At 44.9% G+C, this 20,884-nt stretch overlaps 1 protein-coding gene across 2 annotated transcripts in view; it reads right to left on the bottom strand.

Moving 5' to 3' along the window:
* Positions 1 to 20,884, bottom strand: part of LOC120995695 (E3 SUMO-protein ligase RanBP2-like) — a 97,710-nt gene that overhangs the window by 709 nt on the left and 76,117 nt on the right. For both annotated transcript variants that reach the window (XM_040425068.1, XM_040425069.1), the window contains exons 24-27: positions 13,647 to 13,794; positions 13,299 to 13,391; positions 4,347 to 4,486; positions 1,135 to 1,408 (exon numbers count right to left, since the gene is read on the bottom strand). In XM_040425068.1, the coding sequence (XP_040281002.1) occupies positions 1,135 to 1,408; positions 4,347 to 4,486; positions 13,299 to 13,391; positions 13,647 to 13,794 (655 nt within the window). The remainder of the gene's footprint in view (positions 1 to 1,134; positions 1,409 to 4,346; positions 4,487 to 13,298; positions 13,392 to 13,646; positions 13,795 to 20,884) is intronic.

The raw sequence follows: 20,884 nt of genomic DNA, 5'->3' as shown, positions 1-20,884 counted from the left end.
ATGTGCAATTAGTACACATCGTCTATAAGTCTTGCATGTATCTTTACAAAACCAACAGAACTAAGGAAACCACAAATCTAAGTAATCCAGATCCTCTAAACCTTCATGTGATGAGTCAACAAATGGCCTGATTACGTGATCAGATTCACTACTAAAAATAAAAAAAATATTTGCACATATTCACCATCACTTGTAAAAATGGGGGAGGGGAGGATAACAGGGAATAACACGGGGAATAACATGGCGAAAAGATCTGTATTGTCTTCTGGTATCAGGAGGAGGAATGACTGCCATTTTACACACAAAGCACCAGGATGTAAGACTCTGGTCTTTAATAGGACACCAGGATCTAAGCTGTAGTTCTTCTAGTGCAGTCATGTCCAGCATTTAAATTCATGACATGTTATACAAGTCCATGGAAGTGAAAGAGTTAAAGGTTACATAAAAGGGTCTCTTTAATTTTACATGTAAGCTATATTGAGGGACATAATGAGAAAACTAAATTCCGTGGATCTACACTGCTTTATGCTTCTAGAAGTGCTTCTCAAATGGAGGCAGATCTCACTACTTACAATAGTGGGTGGGGTGCAGCTAGGGGAGGCAATTTTGACAAAAGTGAATATAAGGCTACTTTCACACTAGCATTTTTACTGGAGCCGGCAAGATTCAGCAAAAACGCTTCCATTACTGATAATACAACCGTCTGCATCCGGTTGTATTATGTTTAATATAGCCAAGACTGATCAGTCATGAACGCCATTGAAAGTCAATGGGGGACGTTCACAATGAATGGGGACAAAATGGAAGCTTTTTTTTTCCAGTATTGAGACCCTACGACGGATCTCAATACCGGAAAATAGAAACGCTAGTGTGAAAGTAGTCTAAGCTGCATTGCTTTCTCCTTCTGTACAGTATCTTGCTAGAGTTATAGAATGGCTTCCTCTTTTTGTGCTTAATTTAATGTCATAGGGACAAAATGATAGTTCATTTTGGCATGGCAGATGACGAGTGATACATGAGGTTGAGGACTACCATATTCTGGCAGGAAGGATCTAGAAGGCTTGGTTTACTACTTGCAGCAGGAGGAAATTACATTCATATCACGTCTGCATTTCCAGCATAAGTCGTACTTACTAGAATAATCATGTGCCGTCCACACCAGAGCATTATTAGATGTGTTCAAGGGTGCCAGCTTCATTTCTTTAGAGATCACATGGTTAGCACACACTTTTAGCACTTGGTCTCGACGCATCAGAACACGGTAATATTTTTTCTCCTGATGGAAAAGGATTTTTAACTCCCCTACTCCTCTCTCCTTCCACTGATTGACATCTCTGTCCCACCGGTACAGCTTCACCCGCTCTTTAAAGAGGATCTCTTCATCTTCTTCTCCAGATTTAACTTCCACCTTAGCAAATCATATAAAAAGCACAACTATTATAAAGCTTGCAACTTTAAGGGCTATTCCTGTAGGTACAAGATATCCCCTATCCAAACCATAGGGGATAACTATCAGATTGGTGGGGGCCCTACCGCTGGGACCCCCACCAATCACAAGGGCCTGTGCCCTCTGCTGCTCTCCTGAAGTTACCAGGGAGTCCGGTTGCACATGTGTGGCCATTCCATTCATTTCTATGAGAGTTTCAGAGATAGCCAAGTACAGCGCTCAGCTATCTCCGGAACTCCCATAGAAACAGTCTGGGACCACTGTTCGTGTGAGGGTCCCAGTGGTAGGACCCTCACCGATCTGATAGTTATTCCCTATCCTGTGGATAGGGCAAAACTTGTACCTACCGGAATAAGCCTTTAAGAACTAGGTGTCAGCGATGTGACAGATCCCGTAATCTTAAGATTTCTCTTATCTATGTATTTATACAAATACCAACCTCTAATAATGGATTAGTGTAAAGCAGTTTTCCACAAATGTGACATATCATTAGCACAACTCATAAGTGACTACACTGGAATTTAGAATCCTGCTCACAATCAGAGGTGTGTGTGAGTGAGTGTATAGGGGGGAGTAGGGGATTCATTTTAAGAGATTGCCCCATCTGGACATTTATGGCATATCCTATCAATACGCCATGAATGTCAGATAGGTGCGGGTTCCGAGCTTACTCTGCTATTTTTGGAAGTCCTTTAGCAGTGAATGGAGAGATGTGTATGCGGGGCACTGTTCTTGAGATAGCAGCAGGTCTCAAAAGGAAGGACCTGCATCTATTGGAAATTTATGGCATATACTATAATCATGCCATAAGTCCAGATGGGACAAGTCCTTTAATTAATTTACTCTGATGAGGCATAATCTAAGTTTCCAATTGGAGTCACAAAAAAATAATAATCCTGTGTGTAGATGCTGCTCTTACATACAGTGCTGCCCAAGCTTTTATTTACATTTGAGCAAAAAAATACAAGATGTTCTGCACTGTGGAAAATCTCAGAGGACGTGGTCGGAAGCCAAAAGTGATACCTGTGCTGGCCAGGAGGATAGTTAGAGAAGTGAAAAAGAATCCAAGGATCACCACCAAGGCCATCCTAGGGAATCTGGGCTCTGTGGTGGCAATGTCTCAAGGCAGACAATCTAACGAACACTACACAATGCAGACAGACCAAGGAGGACGCCACTTCTCCAGATAATATTATCAAAAGACCACGGCACTCTGTAAATATTTTAGTTGCTTATTTTATTTCATATCTTTTGTATATATATTTTTCTTTTCTATATCCATCCAAAAGTAATAGCCACTGGCCAACGTTTCGGTCTAATCTTAGACCTTGTTCACGGCCTTAGTTCTGTGGAGTAGGGAGAATCCACAGAACTAAGGCCGTGAACAAGGTCTAAGATTAGACCGAAACGTTGGCCAGTGGCTATTACTTTTGGATGGATATACAAAAGAAAAATATATATACAAAAGATATGAAATAAAATAAGCAACTAAAATATTTACAGAGTGCCGTGGTCTTTTGATAATATTTGCACGTACCCCTACCACTGAGCACCTCCTAACCTTCAACAAGGAGTGCCGCTGAACCCCTTTTTACTTCTCCAGATAAGGCACACAAAATATCGCTTGGCCTTTGCAAAAGCTCATCTGGACAAAGAAGACTTCTTGTCTTCTGTGTTATGGTCAGATGAGACAAAAATTGAATTGTGTCCTTCATTTGGCGTAAAAAAGGAGAAGCCTTCAACCCAAAGAACACCATCCCCACTGTCAAACATGGTGGTGGGAACCTAATGCTTTGGGGGTGTTTTTCAGTCAATGGACCAGGGAACCTAATCACGGTAAACGGCACCATGAAAAAAGAGCAATACATGAGGATTCTCAACGACAACATCAGGCTGTCTGCAGAGAAACTTGGCCTTGGGCACCAGTGGACATTTCAGCATGACAATGACCCAAAACACACAGCAAAAGTGGTGAAGAAATGGTTAGCAGACAACATTAACGTTTTGGAGTGGCCCAGCCAGAGTCCAGACTTGAATCCAATTGAGAATCTGTGGAGGGAGCTAAAGATCAGGGTGATACCCTCCAACCTGAAAGATTTGGAGCTCATTGCTAAAGATGAATGGGCAAAAATACCTGTGGAGACATGCAAAAAGCTGGTCTGCAATTATAGGAAGAGTTTGATTGCTGTAATAGCCAATAAAGGCTTTTCTATTGATTATTGAGAAGAGTATGAATAATTTTGGACTGGACACTTTTTGCTCACATGTAAATAAAAGCTGAGAAATGTTTTTTTTCGCCACAATAATGCCTCATGTACATCGTCTTATTATCTTTTGGGAGACACCTATGTCATTTCCCATCAAAAAATAACTTGCTGGTTGAATAAAAGTAACCAAGTCAAAATTTGCCAAGGGTATGAATAATTATGGGCAGCACTGTATTTGTCACGACACCCCCTGCTGCTCATTTGATTCCCCCTGCTAATGTACCCAGCGGTGGAGGGAGACGCTCCTAATACACTGAATCTTACTGGTGTGCCCTGTACAGCATCAGGAGTCATTGTGCCAGCTGTGTACAAGACAATTCAGATGGTGAGCCACTCAGAAAGGTCACCAGAACACCAGGGGGCGCTATAACAGAAGTATTTCTTTAATGATTTTAATTGAAAAATTGTTCTATGTCACTGTGATCTAATGGTGTAAGTTATTTGTGGGACAACCCTTTAAAGACATCCATACAACCAATTAACATATGTCCATAGTTATGTGTGTACATAAAACTATTATTCAGATGTTACTGTAAATTATATTTCGGTCTATTCATTAACAGCAGCTCCATGAATAAGGAACAAAAAAGGAATGACTTGTATCAGTTTTAGAAAAGTATATTCATTATTACCTCTGGTAATGAGACAATGGGCTCAAAATGCACCTCATCGCTGTGAGCTTCTTCTTCATCACTTTCACCTTCATTCTCTGTCTTATGGCTCACAGAGCTAAACACAGCTGCTCCCGTGTTTGCCCACTGGAAGTTTGTATCTGTAGGTGTTAAAATGTAAAAAAAGTATATATAAATATATATCCAAGTGTAACAAATGTTATATTCTACTGTTAATATTTTCATTCTAGCAGATGAGGAGTGAATGTTGAAGCCTGAAATTCAGTGAGTCATCGCCCACTTTTTCTTTGTTACCACTCCAACTAAGCAGCTGGTCCCACCACAAGTAAACTGCAATTAACCTGTGCTGTAAAAAAAGGTAAGAATTGCAAGATTTTCCAACATGTTGGAAAGCCACCTTTTGCAATTATTAAAGTCGTTGTCTTAATAATTGGATTTTTTGTACTCACTGTAAAATCCTTTTCTCGTAGTAGGCATTGGGGGACACAGCACCATGGGTATACATCCAACTACCACTAGGAGGCACTAGACACAAAAAGTGTTGGCTCCTCCCAGGTGGGCTATACCTTCTCCACAGGCACGAGGCTATTCAGTTTGTACCAAAAGCAGTTGGAGAGAGAAGAAAAGCAAGGAACCAACAACTCCCGTACCAGGAAAGATCAAGAGACCCACCCGGAGAAGCGGAAGTAAAAACATAGGGTGGGATATGTGTCCCCCCAATGCCTACTACGAGAAAAGGATTTTACGATGAGTACAAAAAAAATCCAATTTTCTCGTGCATGGCATTGGGGGACACAGCAACATGGGACGTCCCAAAGCAGTCCCCGAGGGTGGGAAAAGAACAGCCATGCCACCGGTTGGGCATACAGGTGCAGGAGAACCATGTGACCCAACAGGAAAAAACACGGAATGGGCAAGAGGTTCCATAACAAGGAAGAAACCTCAAGGAAGAAGCAGTAAAGACTGACAGCACCCCAGGACAAATGCCTGGAAGAAAATCCCAAATACAAGAAGGAGGCAAAAGGGAACACTGAGCTCAGCCAAGGGCTGGAGAAAAAATTAGGACAGCACCGCGTGTTGGAACTACCTAACGCTCTAAATTGTCTCAGACCCAAAGAGCGAACAAAACCTGTGGCCAACCAATGACAGGCCAGGGGAGAAAGGAAACAGGGAAGCACTGGAAGCCAAACGAGTGAGGGAAGCCATAGCAAGGCTCACATGTGAAGGGAGCAGGTCTCCCCTCACCGCAAGGCAGGTGATGAAGTTAAGCGCCCTATTGAAAGGTGAAAACCCAAGGCTGCTAGAGGAAACCGCCAACCCTTGGAGAAGGAGGGGGTTGTAGGTAAAGGCCAGGAAAAGAGAATGATAAGACCTGCGTCCCAAAAACAGGAGACGAGGCTCAAGCCTCTGAAAACAAGATATCACTGTGACGTGTAAGACCAGAGGAAACTCTGGGCATATGAAGTATCAGGGAAAAAAGGAACCAGATACAGGCCCAGGAAATCTCAGCAGGGACACACTGGACTGTGACATGGGAGTAGAAGGAGAGTACTCCAAACAGCCCAAGGAGAAAAAGTTCTACAACAGGAGGAGGTCCCTCCCGAAGGAGACCATACGGCGGAATTGCAAACCGTAGCACTAAACCACTCAATACCAGGTACTTGACGTGGGAGGATGGGAAAAGAGACACGAATCCCAAGAGGACCACAAGGCTATTGGAACCCATAAAGGGAACAATCAACCCAGGCCCCCACCCCCCAAAAAAAAAAAAAAAAGACAAAAAGAAAAGATAGTCATTCAGAACCTGAGTGGTCAAATGAACGGGGACAGGGACTCCAGAAAGGAGTACCCGGTATGGGCTCACAAGGAACCAGGAGCTGAACCACCTGAAGACAACACAAGCCAGAATATCCAAGAAAGGTGAAATGAAACTACCATAGGGGAAGGGACATTGGCCATGGACAACTAGCAATTCCAAGAATTAGCAAACTATATACATTGTCCCAGAGAGGGCAAGTACAGCAGCTCGGGATGTACCACTAAAATCGACAGACATCCATATGCATAAGGAATGCAGAAGTCGCCATGAAAAAACCGGGTGAGACTACACAGAAATGTAGAAACCAGCTACGACCGGCATACTGAAAACTCCCAGGGGGAGAAAGTACCTGACAGGTGCAGACGACGGCAAGGTCCAAGGGGACTGCCCCTCAGTCATGTAGTACAACTAAGCAGAGAATATAAGGGAATACCGAGAACACCTGGACCCAGAAGGAACTACGGAACCCTGTCCGATGCCAGAGCAAACAGCTGAAAATTCACCTACCAGGCAGGTGTGTGGCGCTCAGCGCCCGTCAAGGAGGACGTCCAGCGACGATAAATGCCGCTGACCCCAGAAGGATTCCGTGAGGCGGAGGACATCCAGCGATTACCGAAAACTGCTGCAGCGGCCGGTGCTCACCAAGCTACGTGCCCCAACAAGGTAGAAGATCCAGTGGAGATCCCTGTACTCCACCAGGAATGGGCCGCTCTGTAATAGGAAACAACGCGAGTACTCCTCTATAACATGGAGTAACGCGGAGCGCAGCATACCATAGTACCTTATAGAGATGGCAAGAGCAACCCTAGCACAAAAGGCCAACAACCACCTGGCCATGGTGTAGGGAGCGTGGCTGTATGTGGACCACCCGCCGGATCAGAACAGATCAGCCATATACTGGAGCTACCAGAAGTAGCACTAGACCGACAAGGTGGGGGTTGGGCTGGCCCACCCCTGCCAGATATGGTAACCATGCACATGCTGAACCAGGATGGCCTGTTGTAGACAGTGCCTTGAGAAGTACAAGGAGACCATTGAGCACGACAGTAACGGAGTGGCAGATGTATGGAAGAACCAAAAGGATGGAACCAACATCCGCAGCACAGATTAGAACCCGGGGCAGAAAGCACCCAGTAATACAGAAACTGTATGGGCCACAGATTGCACCATAGGGCCCAGAACTTGGAATACTACACTGCTCAAAAAAATAAAGGGAACACAAAAATAACACATCCTAGTTCTGAATTAATTAAATATTCTTCTGAAATACTTTGTTCTTTACATAGTTGAATGTGCTGACAACAAAATTAGACAAAAATAAAAAAAATGGAAATAAAATTTTTCAACCCATGGAGGTCTGGATTTGGAGTCACACAAAATTAAAGTGGAAAAACACACTACAGGCTGATCCAACTTTGATGAAATGTCCTTAAAACAAGTCAAAATGAGGTTCAGTAGTGTGTGTGGCCTCCACGTGCCTGTATGACCTCCCTACAACGCCTGTGCATGATCCTGATGAGGTGGCGGACGGTCTCCTGAGGGATCTCCTCCCAGACCTGGACTAAAGCATCTGCCAACTCCTGGACAGTCTGGTGCAACGTGACGTTGGTGGATAGAGCGAGACATGATGTCCCAGATGTGCTCAATTGGATTCAGGTCTGGGGAACAGGCGGGCTAGTCCATAGCATCAATGCCTTCGTCTTGCAGGAACTGCTGACACACTCCAGCCACATGAGGTCTAGCATTGTCTTGCATTAGGAGGAACCCAGGGACAACCGCACCAGCATATGGTCTCACAAGGGATCTGAGGATCTCATCTCGGTACCCAATGGCAGTCAGGCTACCTCTGGTGAGCACATGGAAGGCTGTGCGGCCCTCCAAAGAAATGCCACCCCACACCATTACTGACCCAATGCCAAACCGGTCATGCTGGAGGATGTTGCAGGGAGCAGAACGTTCTCCATGGCGTCTCCAGACTGTCACATGTGCTCAGTGTGAACCTGCTTTCATCTGTGAAGAGCACAGGGCGCCAGTGGCGAATTTGCCAATCTTGGTGTTCTCTGGCAAATGCCAAACGTCCTGCACGGTGTTGGGCTGTAAGCACAACCCCCACCTGTGGACGTCGGGCCCTCGTATCACCCTCATGGAGTCTGTTTCTGACTGTTTGAACAGACAGAGCTGGAGGTCATTTTGCAGGGCTCTGGCAGTGCTCCTCCTTGCACAAAGGCGGAGGTAGCGGTCCTGCTGCTGGGTTGTTGCCCTCCTACGGCCTCCTCCACGTCTCCTGATGTACTGGCCTGTCTCCTGGTAGCGCCTCCATGCTCTGGACACTACGCTGACAGACACAGCAAACCTTCTTGCCACAGCTCGCATTGATGTGCCATCCTGGATAAGCTGCACTACCTGAGCCACTTGTGTGGGTTATAGACTCCGTCTCATGCTACCACTAGAGTGAGAGCACCGCCAGCATTCAAAAGTGACCAAAACATCAGCCAGGAAGCATAGAAACTGAGAAGTGGTCTGTGGTCACCACCCGCAGAACCACTCCTTTATTGGGGGTGTCTTGCTAATTGCCTATAATTTCCACCTGTTGTCTATCCCATTTGCACAACAGCATGTGAAATTGATTGTCACTCAGTGTTGCTTCCTAAGGGGACAGTTTGATTTCACAGAAGTGTGATTGACTTGGAGTTACATTGTGTTGTTTAAGTGTTCCCTTTATTTTTTTGAGCAGTGTACAAACACGCGCCTAAAATATAGGTAAAGTGGCTGCATGTTGCCTTCTAAGGAGAGTGGAAAAATTACCACAGCATCTGGGAATGCGACAGCATTTGGAGGGTACAGGTACTCAACCTGTAAAGTAGAAATACGGCTGTATAGTGCAGAGATACGACCAGACAGGTGTAATGGGTACAGCATCTGGAGATGGTAGAGGTACTACATTTAAGATCGGAGCAATGTGGCCGCATGGTGCACCCTAGAACCAGAGAGGTGTAACAGCTACCGAGTTAGCAATGGTACCTATATTCCGCCCGGGAAGGGGAAAATAGGGCCGCACGGTACCACAAAGAACAAGACATGTGCACACTACAATCAGATAGGTGCAATGGCAACTGAAGGAGGCCCTCTATTTTGCCTGAAAAAAAGGGAAACAGGGCCGCATTGTACACCATAGAGCCAGACAAGTGTAACGGCTGAAGCATCAGAGACGGTGCAGGAACTCTACCTATGAAGGGAGTAAGATGGCTGTTTGGTGCACACTATGATGAGGTAGGTGCAATGGCCACAGCAATTGGAGGAGGCCTCAATATCTCGTCCGGGAATTGAGAAAATGCCACATGGTACACCATAAAGCCAGACAAAAGTAACGGCTACAGCATCCGGAGATGGTGCAGGTACTCTACCTATGAAGGGATCAAGGTGGCAGCTTGGTGCCCACTAGAACCAGACAGGGGCAATTCTACGGCAATTGAAAGTGGCCTCTATATCTCGCCCGTAGGGAGAAATGTTGCCGCATGGAACACAATAGAGCCCGTTAGGGGTATTGGCTACAGCATCTGTAGATGGTGTAGGTACTCTACCTATGAAGGGAGCAAAGTGGCTGGGAACAGACAGGTGCAATTGCTACGGCAATTGAAGGCGGCCTGTATATCTCACCCGGAAGGGAGAAATAGTGCCGCATGGAACACCATAGAGCCAGCCAGGAGTAATGGCTTCAGCATCTGGAGTAGGTGTAGGTACTCGACCTATGAAAGGAGCAAGGCGGCTGGAAACAGACAGATATAATTGCTTTTTACTCACCAACCTACAGGAGGCGTTTGCCTGAGCTAACAGCTTGCCTAGAACAGGGACCCCCTGTAATGAGGTAGAGTGGCGAACACCAGCATCAGGATGGGGACCCGGTGGAAACACTCAAATGTGTAGAGCATAGCCCTTGGTATAGGGGAACCAGGAAGGCTTGTCAGGTACAGCCTATGGCAGTAGTGCAGGTATCCCCCTGTTAGGGAGAAGGCGTACGTACCAGAGACCACGTAGGTGACTCAGTATGCTAAACACGGCGACGGCTGCCTTACCTGTGCGGTTGAATACCTGTGCAATCAGGGGAGCGCCATCCGAAAATCCACTAGAGGGGATACCAACCCTGGGTTGGAGAGGTTCCTCCATGCACATTAGTCTTGACCTCCCAGAGGGCTTCTGTATGGAGGAAGACCGCCTGATGCTCTGTTCCGAGGTGTCCGCAGAGGCAACGGATGGGGTGACAGGAAAGGATTTGTCACCAGCCTCAGGCCTGGCCCAGGCGTGGAACCCTGTTGAGACCACTCGAGGTTGTACTGTGAGCTACCCCTTGCCGGACCCGGTATCTGAGCATGCCCCATCTGCAGGGAGGGCAGAGGTGGCCGCAATTTGGGTAGGTAGCGGTCCAGCGACTCCGCCAGGGATTGGGAGAGTCGGACAAGGTTCCCATGGCTTTGACAGGGAGGGAGCCCATTCAGGGGGGACCTACACAAAAGGATTGGTCAGGGGACACGATGGGATCTGGGAAGAGGTACTGCACACCAGCAGGGACAGGCTGACCGCATGGCAGCCTTCGTAGACAGCGGACGCACGTGAAAACACGTGGCGATCCGAGGAGAGGCTGTGAGAGGGGACCCTCAGAGCAGCCAGCAGAGGCTGTCTTATCTGGACCCAGATGCCATATTCCCCAAAGAGGTGCTGCAGCAGCTATAGAGGTGGTCAGGAGGGCTGCAGGAGAAATGAAGCAATTGAGCCACCCCCTCCAACAGAAAACCCACGTTAGACCAGGAAAGGGTGGAGGAGATAGCCCCTCCCGAGGGCCGGGCGGGATCAGAAAAGCCCGGTAAGCAAGGAGGATGGGCTGGGAAGATCGTGGCCTAGCGGGCCCAAAAGCCGGGGCCTCGATTTATGAGGCGGCCGGGAATGGAGCGAATCGTGGCCGACTGAGGGCCCTCCGGACCCACAAAACTAGGTGAGGAGGGTAGGGAAGAAGAAACACCTGGGGCAAACTGAGCACCTGGGAGCCGGGAACGGGCCATGGAAAATGAGGCCTAGTCCCGGCAGAAGCCGGAAACTAAAGTAGCGGGGAAGCCCAGGGAGAAGACTGTGTGGCCTAGGAGGAGAGAAAAAAAAACCAACCAAGGGGGAAGAGAAAGGAGGGGAAACAAGAATATAACCCCCCCCCCCACCCCCCAAGAAAAAAAAAAAAGGAGGAAGATGGAGGCTTCCCAGGACCCTCAGCTAAGGTGGATCCCACCCCCCTGGCCACAGGAGGGAACCTAACCCTGGGGCAGGGACACAGGAATATACTCACCGTCCGATGTCTTCGGGCACCGCAGGGTCACCCCTTCGGCAAACCGTGGGAATGCTGGCAAGCCACTGCGGATGCAGTCTGTGGGGACTGGGTGACCGGCGATCGTACCAAAGTACGTGCCCGCGGGGGGGGGGGGGGGGGGGGGGGGGGCAACTAAAGTGGAACACGATGGAGCCCCAGCCTGCAGCAGGTATAACGGTGGAGATCACGAGACCTGCAGAAGAGCGAATAAAAAAAAAAAAAAGCAGGACAGGTCTGCCTCCTACGGACACTAGACTAAAACTGAATAGCCTCGTGCCTGTGGAGAGGGTATAGCCCACCTGGGAGGAGCCAACACTTTTTGTGTCTAGTACCTCCTAGTGGTAGTTGGACATATACCCATGGTGCTGTGTCCCCCAGTGCCATGCACGAGAAAAACTATGCCCAATCCACAACATAGGGGACAAATGACTGATGGGCGGGGGTCTGACTGTTAGGGACCACAGCGACCACCATAACGGGACTGGTGTTTACTGTTTGAATGAAGCAGTGGACACGGATGATGCAGAAACCTGGCTGTGAGTGACTGCACAGTGGCAACGGACATGCACACTGCTATACACTTTGGACACCAGTTGGCACCATACTGTGTAAGTAAATCTAACTCTTCACTGGATCATTTAACAGCATGTAAATTGAAAACTGTTTTTTTTTTTTTTTTTTTTTTTTAACTGATGAAATAAATATTTTCTTGCTTCCTGCATCCACACTCTCCATGTAAATGGAGCATCCTGCTATCTCTCCTGACTTCTCCATACACGGGCAGCTCAGCCGTATACATAGGGCAGAAGTGTCTGGCAGCTGTTTATGTCCCAGGAGAACAAACAAATTGGTCAAAAATATTCACTTTGCCCATTCCTTTTTTCTCAACATCTGTCGGAGGGAGAGTCAGGAGCACCCCACATCATGGTATTGGTTGTACAGCCAACAAAGGCTATGGATACCTTCGAGGCAATTTTTTATGGTTGCATTTTACTAATTTCGGTCTTTATTAAACAAGCAGTTTTTATGATAAAGCTCATGTGGAACTTTTATCTCTACTGTCCTCAAACACTCATAGCTCAATTCTTAAACTGATAAGAATATGGCATCAATGAGTGTTTAGGAGCTGCCAGAAATTCAGAGATGAGCCGTTGGGGATTCACTGTGAACAGAAAGCCTGCTGGTCTGCAAATAGAAAGACAGACATCTGTACATAGAAAAATTAACATTTTTAATAAAGACCAATTGAAAAAATGATTTGTAGCCCAAAATGCAGCAATAATAAATTGCCTTTAAAGGGGTTCTCATATTCATCCTATCCTCAGGATAAGTCACCAATATGAGATCGGAGGGGTCAGCTGTTTGAGGAAGCTCACAGCTTACCAAGGCCAGCACGGTCCACTGGATAGTGGCTGTGCTTGATATTGTAGCTCAGAGCCATTCACTTGAATGTGACAGCTGCACATAAACCATGTGACTGATGAACATGATGTCACATGGCCTAGAGAGTGCGAGTTGGACCCCGCCAAACTGATATTGATGGACTTATCCTTAGGATAGGCCATCAATATGAAAATAATGGAGAACCCCCTTAACTGGTATGATCGCTGTGGCCAGCCTAAAGACACCTGCCACAAAAATCGGTGGGCATCAAAATGCAGCCCCTTTACAAAATGTATTATCAGTATTTGCTTAGTCCTTAAAATTACATCTGAACAGCTCAGAGTAATAAATGGAAAAGAAAAGAACAATGCAAATGACACTCCATGTATTCATAACCTACCCTTAGCACCAAAGGCAAAATCCCCATCATTTGTTGCCAGGTCAGCAAAAGATATTCCTGATCCAGAATCTAAGCCAAAGGAGAAGTTGATAGCTGTAAAAGGAAATATAAAGTTAGTATATACTGTATATCTAGAAATAAAAGCAATGTACATGCTAGCACCGTTTTTTCTACTTTCTAAAGGTGTACTTGACATGGTTTCACACAGGTCAGCACCGTGCGCCTTGCATCTTTGTATACTTTATACAAATGAATATGTTACTCCTATTGCACTTTGGGGAATCATAACTGTTCTTCTAACTACTGTAATAGTCCAGGTTATTGCCTTGGTATACGGACCCTACGTACCTGGGGTGGTAGAATCTGGTTCGGCGGCTTCAGTTTTTGTTGACAAGTTCACGGGTTCTGGGGCAGAGGGGTCAGGCATTTCTGGTGCTGTGGATGGAGTGTCAGGGGCCGCAGCAGTCTCAGTACTGGACTGTGTGTCCACGGATTCCTACAGAAGTAATCATATTTTAATACACTGCACCATTCCAATATGGATACAGAAAATGGCAGTTACTCAACGGCCTTTACTTCCAGCCATGAATTAATGACATTTCGTACACCGCATAGATTCCAGCATGAAGCTGCTCAAATCTGCAATTAAATGTTTTCCTAGGAAAGAAGCAACACCCATTAAATTAGCTGTGCTGGCATTGGGATTATTATCATATGTTAAAAGGCATCTGTCAGCTGATGTGTACCCATGAAACTGACTGACCTGTTACATGTGCGCTTGTTGAAGGCCTCTGTGTTGGTCCTGTGTTCATATGTGCCCGCATTGCTGAGAAAAATGTTTTAATATATGAAAATGAGCCTCTACGAGCAACAGGGGCGTTGCCATTACACCTAGAGGCTCCGCTCTCTCTAAAACTGCCACGCCCTCTGCATATTTTACTCCCTAATCCCGTCAACCATTTTGAATTTGTAGCGTAATAAAGAGGATGTTAAAGGGGTTGGCCACTTTCCATTTACGGTTGACCAATGTGTTTGCAAGATGATTATATGGCACTTTCTAATATAGCCTTATAATATGCACCATTTACTATATTTTTAAAGGTATGCCCCCTTGTTTGCCAAGTCTTTTGGGCTGTCTACACAGAGATCCTGTCCATAAGATGGCCGCTGATGGAGGATCATGTGACCAGGCAAATCACCTAAACGTGAGGTTTCCTCCATTTTACACAGCGTCTGCACTGTTGGGAGTTTGGTGCAGGTGCTGTGTGTTTGAATAGAGGAGACCGATTTGCCTGGTCACATGACCTTCCAACAGCAGCCATCTTATGGATAGGGCCTCCCTGTGGACAGCCCAGAAAACTTGGCAAACAAGCGTGTATATCTTATAAAATATAGAAAAAGACACAGCATTTTAACAAAGGCTATATTAGTTAGCACCATATAATCATCTTATAAAGACATTTGTCAATAGTAGCCAGACATTAGCCAACCCCTTTAAATTTATACGATTCTCTTTAAAATGTAGAGTACAGTTTTCCGCTGTCTATAGACAAATGCTTAATCAGCATCTCATATATACCCCTATTCATTGAACAACTGCTCAGATCCATAGGAACACAAAAAATATTAAGTGCAGCGGTCTTCCCAGGTACAGTGATCCTTCAAGATACAACCTCAGGATACAATATTTTCAATATACAATGGTCTTTTCTGGGCCATCGTAAGTTGAAACTAGACTCAACAATGTCTCAGACCCAACCAATCTAGGTCACATCTCTGATAAAATAGTTGTATTAGTTGCTAGTTAGGCTACTTTCACACTTTCGGCAGTGATCCCGCAAGCTGTTCTGTCGCCGGAACTGCCTGCAGGATCAGGAAATCTGCATGCAAACGGACATTTGTAGACTGATCTGGATGCGGATCAGTCTCACAAATGCATTGAAACAACGAATCAGTCTCTCCGTTTGTCATATGGACAAAGGGATCCGTTTCTATTTTTCTTAACTTTACCGATCTGCGCATGCGCAGACTGGAAGGACGGATCCTGCATTGCGTTATATTTAATACCAGATCCGGCACTAATACATTTCAATGTAAATTAATGCCAGATCCGGCATGTGTTCCGGAATTTTGGACTGAGATAAAACCGCAGCATGCTGCGGCATCATCTCCGTCCTGAAAAGTCAAAAAGACTGAACTGAAGACATCCTGAACGGATTAATCTCCATTCAGAATGCATTAGGATAAAACTGATCAGTTCTTTTCCAGTATTGAGCCCCTAGGACGGAACTCCGTGCCGGAAAAGAAAAACGCTAGTGTGAAAGTACCCTTATCAGCTGCTATATCTAACTGTTATATGTAAGGATCTGCCTTAGTTATTTGCTTATTTTTCTTAAATCTTCATTTTCTCTCATCATGGATGACATTTTGGGGCTTTGGATGGATGACATTTTGGGGCTTTGGATGACATTTTGGGGCATTGGATTGATGACATTTTGGGGCTTTGGATGGCATTGGATGGATGACATTTTGGGGCTTTGGATGGATGACATTTTGGGGCTTTGGATGGCATTGGATGGATGACATTTTGGGGCTTTGGATGGCATTGGATGGATGACATTTTGGAGCTTTGGATTGATGACATTTTGGGGCTTTGGAACAGATTACTCAATTTACAATGGTTTCAACATACAATGGTCCTCCTGGAACCATATAATATTGTAACTTGAGGGACCACTGTACATAGTCCTCATGCTGTAGCCAACTGTGATAAGCCACCTCCTAGGCCTGTAGCTGTACTTTCAGGAGGTAGGACAAGAAATCTAAAAGACTAGCATTGCACTAGAGCAGAACTAAAGGTCTGGTCTTCTGGATTAATGTAATGTGATTGTTGAGGCCACTGAGTAATAGTTTTGAATCACGAAATCATCTTTAAAAGGAATCTGTCAGCATGATCTTGAACTATTATCCACTTAAGAGTATACTGCAGAAAAGGAGTTCATATCATTACATTTTTTTTTTTTTTTTACTGTCAGCACTCAAAGTTGTGCTGAAATGCACAGTCCAGGCTGCTGTGCCGAGTTAAACTTATGAGCACGCACAGCATTAACAGCAAGGGCAATGGGGCAGTATGAAGGTTAAAAAAGAAATAACGATCTGGACTCCTTATCTGCAGTACTATTCAAATACATTACCCTAAAAAAGTCTCAAGCCCCATTAAACCTGCCACAAATAGGATTTGAATTTGAAAATACTAAAATGTTAGAGATTAGAAATAATCTATTTGTGCAGGTACACACTACCAACTTGTTACACCCCTCTGTACCCTTACTGCAGACTGCTAGAAAATTCTGCTAGCATTCATTCATGTACCCTTACTGCAGACTGCTAGCAATTCTGCTAGCATTCCTTCATAACTTCTAGTAGAAATAATATAGGAATGGCACAACATCGAGCCATAAGAATAGATGTTCCAGAATTTTTATAACATGGAGAATGCATGTAGTTACTAAAACAGACATGTCAGGAGAGGAGACAGGTCCTCTTTAACCCTCCAGATTCACTCTCAATAAGGGCCATAATTAGAAACTCTCAAAATTCTGTTTCCATCAAGTAAAATCCTACAAGCCTAAAATGGGTTTGCTAATGTGATCTTCTGTTTCACGGTTAGGCTGCTGATGGTATAGGTTTATTTGGGTAGGTAAAGCTTTTATCGTTAAGGTTATGGGGAGATATGGCCTACCTTATAATCCAGACTACTGCCTGTGTCAGTGATAAGATCAGAGATGGTACACATTCCGTACTGGACCTCAGAACTCCATATGTGATTGCACCCAGGACTTTCAACATATAAGGCAGGTGAGTGCTGCCTGAAGAGTACCCATTACAAAAACGTTCACAGCCCCCAGTTAAAGAACAAGGATTACTTGCAAGAGCCATTCTACATAACACTGCTGGTCAGGCTGCTTATTGGAGATATATATATTTTTTTATTATATGCACTTGATAACCTCACTTCCAGGACCTTTTTTTTTTTTTACTACCAGATAGCAAATTAGCATAAAAGGTTATCTGCTGTTAATAGAAATTCAACATGATGCAAGTGAAGCTAAATCTCAAGCACAACACCACAATAAGGCCTCATGCACATGACCAGTCCACCAAATTACTATTCTCAAGCTCAATATGGGCAAAAATAGGACAGGTTCTGTAATTTGCGGAATGGACATACAGATGTAGACAGCACACAGATGATATCAGTGTGCTGTCTTTTTTTTTTTTTTATATGGACTCATAGAAATGAATGGGTCTGTGCTGATCGGACGCAAAATATGGTTGTGTGTATGAGGGCTAGGGCTGCATGGCGACTTGTGGCCATGAAACATAAGATTACAACTTCACGCTGATAATGAAAGAGTGCGGTCGCGCTGAAATCCAGTGGCCTTGGAATTCTGCCAACTGTTGATCTTCGTAACTGACATTCACTATGATGCAATGTAGCAGTGATACCAAATTGTTTGTGGTTTTTATTTACTACTTTTTCATAATAGCATCTAAAATAAAAAGATTTATTGCACAGCATTTCAAAAGCCGTAACAGTTTTATTTTTAGATCAATGTAGCTGTATATAGCCATGTAATTTTCATTGGTACCATTTTACGGTTCATGGGGCTTACCGATTAGCAATTTCACTATTTTTGCATTTTTTAAGAAAGTTTTCTACTGTGTAGTTTAATTACAGTAATAGGTTAATGAATTATACAGGTAGTGATTGTAGAGATAGTGTGAGAGTTTTTTTTACCACTTTTACAAAATAAACTAATTTTATGTAAAAATTGTATCAATCATTTATTTTTTAAATAACCTTTACTAAGGATTTTGTTAGTCCCACTAGAGGATGTCACAATACAGTTAGAGTATACTGACTGGCTGTATATTAGGCTGGGCGTCCATACGGCAGCTGAAACCCTGCCCACCTGTCGAGGTGAATGGCTGCACAAATTTGCTGGTTCACAGAGAAATTAGCTTCAAATGTGTGTGCCAATTGCCACCATGGGTGGATGAGGTTTCAGACAGACATGGCAGGTGCATTGCAGTCACTCAGTTTTAGGCAGGCAACCATAGCAGGTCTGGAGGCCTTTGATACGTCCCAAATTGCCATGGCAACTCATTAGCACCCCGCAAATTGGGTTCACAGAGGAATAACAGTAACTGAGGAAGCCCTCATCCCACTGCCCTAATGCCTAGATGCCACAGCCACTATTGAGCATGGTATCCAGGAGCTCAAATGGCTGGGATCAAAGTAATCTCCGATACAGAGAGTTACAGTGCGAGCCTGTCTGCAAGGCATTCCCAGACTCCCATGGTGATTGCATGGACGTAGCTCCTGTGCTCACCTGATCACCATGACATACCTGTACTTCTTGAAGGCTTACTGCAAGTGTATTCATAACATCCGTGAACATCATGGAGGCCAATGCTGGATTCACATGTCCAGATGTTTGTTCCAACCCGACTGCGTGTGAGTTTGGGTCATTTAACCCCAGACTAAAAGGGGTTTCCAGGCTCCACACATTGATGACCTATCAGTATCAGATCAGTGAGGGTTTGTCAACAGGCACTGTCCAGCGCTGAAACTAGCACTTTGAATGGAACTAGAAGCCAAAATCTCCATTCAAAGTGTAGTGACCATGCCAGTTTACTGCAGTGCACCCCCCATTCAAGTACACTTACAGCAATCTGACATTGATTACCTATCCTCGGAATAGGTCATCCATATCGGGATCCTGGAAAAGACCTTTAAAGGGTTAAAGATATAATAGATACATTAAAGGTAGGAACCCGGATTTAAGAAAAGAAGACTGCAGGACAAAACCCTCAGGAAAACATATACAACAGGTGGAAGACAGAAGGAGCAGGAAATGGTGTCAGAATAGAGAAAGAGGACAAGAGGTAAGGGAAATAAATCTTTATTTATAGATATGCAGGGACGCTGGAATGCTTCTTACAGTTACAAGAAAGATATGTATTCAAAAGCAAAAGTATATCCAAGACTGATCAGCGGAACAATTAAGTGCCTTACTATAGCCAAAACATATTAGAAATGGATGGAAAAAAGCAAAAAGGAAAGCAAACGCAATAGTTACCCATCACTGCTGAAGCTGACCAGATAGAAATACAGACATGTGCCACAGGTACTTGATTACTCAAAACGGTTTTCCCACAAAGAAAATGTATCCACGGGATAGGGATAAGTGTCTGATTACTGGGGGTCCCACCACAAGAAAGCAGGTCCCAGAGTGCACCTGTGAATGGAGCGGTAGTGTGCATGCATGACCACCACTACACAGTTCTATGGAGCCAGGGATCTCTGTTCTGGTGGTTCCCAGGGACCAAACGCTTTCCTTTATCCCGTGGAAACCCCCTTACTGGCTGAAACTGCAGGAGCGGTAAATTCTCAAGGCCCACCACTACTACTAATGTACTGATCCAGTGCTTTTTCCAAGCTGTGATCTAAGGCTACTTTCACACTCGCTTTTGGTGCGGATCAGTCATGGATCTGCACAGACGGATCCGTTCGGATAATACAACCGCATGCATCCGTTCAGAACGGATCAGTTTGTATTATCTTTAACATAACCAAGACTGATCAGTTTTGAACGCCACTGAAAGTCAATGGAGGACAGAACCGTTTTCTATTGTGTCATAGAAAATGGATCCGTCTCCGTGACCTACATTGTGTGTCAGAACGGATCAGTTTGGCTCAGTTTCGTCGTTTTGGTGTCCGCCTCCAAAGCGGAATGGAGACGGAACGGAGGCAAACTGAGCGGATCCTTTTCCATTCAGAATGCATTAGGGCCAAACTGATCCGTTTTGGACCGCTTGTGAGAGCCCTGAACGGATCTCACAAACGGAAAGCCAAACCGCCAGTGTGAAAGTAGACTAAGCAGGACTCTGGGAACTGTATCCCAAACTGGACAACCTTACACCATATACTGACCCAGATTTACCAATGCATCTGCACCAAAAATCAGTCTAAAAATTGGCACAAAATAGCGTCTTTTTCCAGCCTTAAAAACTATTAATTCTGGCATAAAAATCTGACCCAAAATAAGCCAACCAATAGTTGGTTTAGAGTCGCAGGCAAATGTCTATCCCTTTACCAGATTTATCGTCCGTCTGAGCCCCTGTGATAAATCTGCTGCAGGTCTAGACGGTCAGTGTACATTTCTGCCCTCTATGTGCTTAGTAAATCTGTGGCAGTCTGTGTACACACCGTTTGGAGTTGCATTTATTGTAAAAGCGTTAAGAGCACCAGGGTAGAGGGGTAGGAGAATGCTACAGCATGTGCTGAATAGAGGTGTATGAGCAGGTAGGGAGCAACCGCAAGATCAGTACAACAGTTCTGAGGTTACAAGGAAACCTTCAGCCAAAATAAGGGCCATCACGGACTCCTTATATCTGCAGTATATACTGCTAACATTTTCTCCCTGAACTGATTTTCCAGCATCGTTTTACACTGTAGCAGCATTCAAGAACAGAGTATACTGAAAAATATGTTTTATGTGTAACTACACTGAATAAAT

The sequence above is a fragment of the Bufo bufo genome, chromosome 3, assembly GCF_905171765.1.
Source record: "Bufo bufo chromosome 3, aBufBuf1.1, whole genome shotgun sequence".
NCBI lineage: Eukaryota > Metazoa > Chordata > Amphibia > Anura > Bufonidae > Bufo > Bufo bufo.
This window is presented reverse-complemented; position numbering and strand designations above follow the sequence as displayed.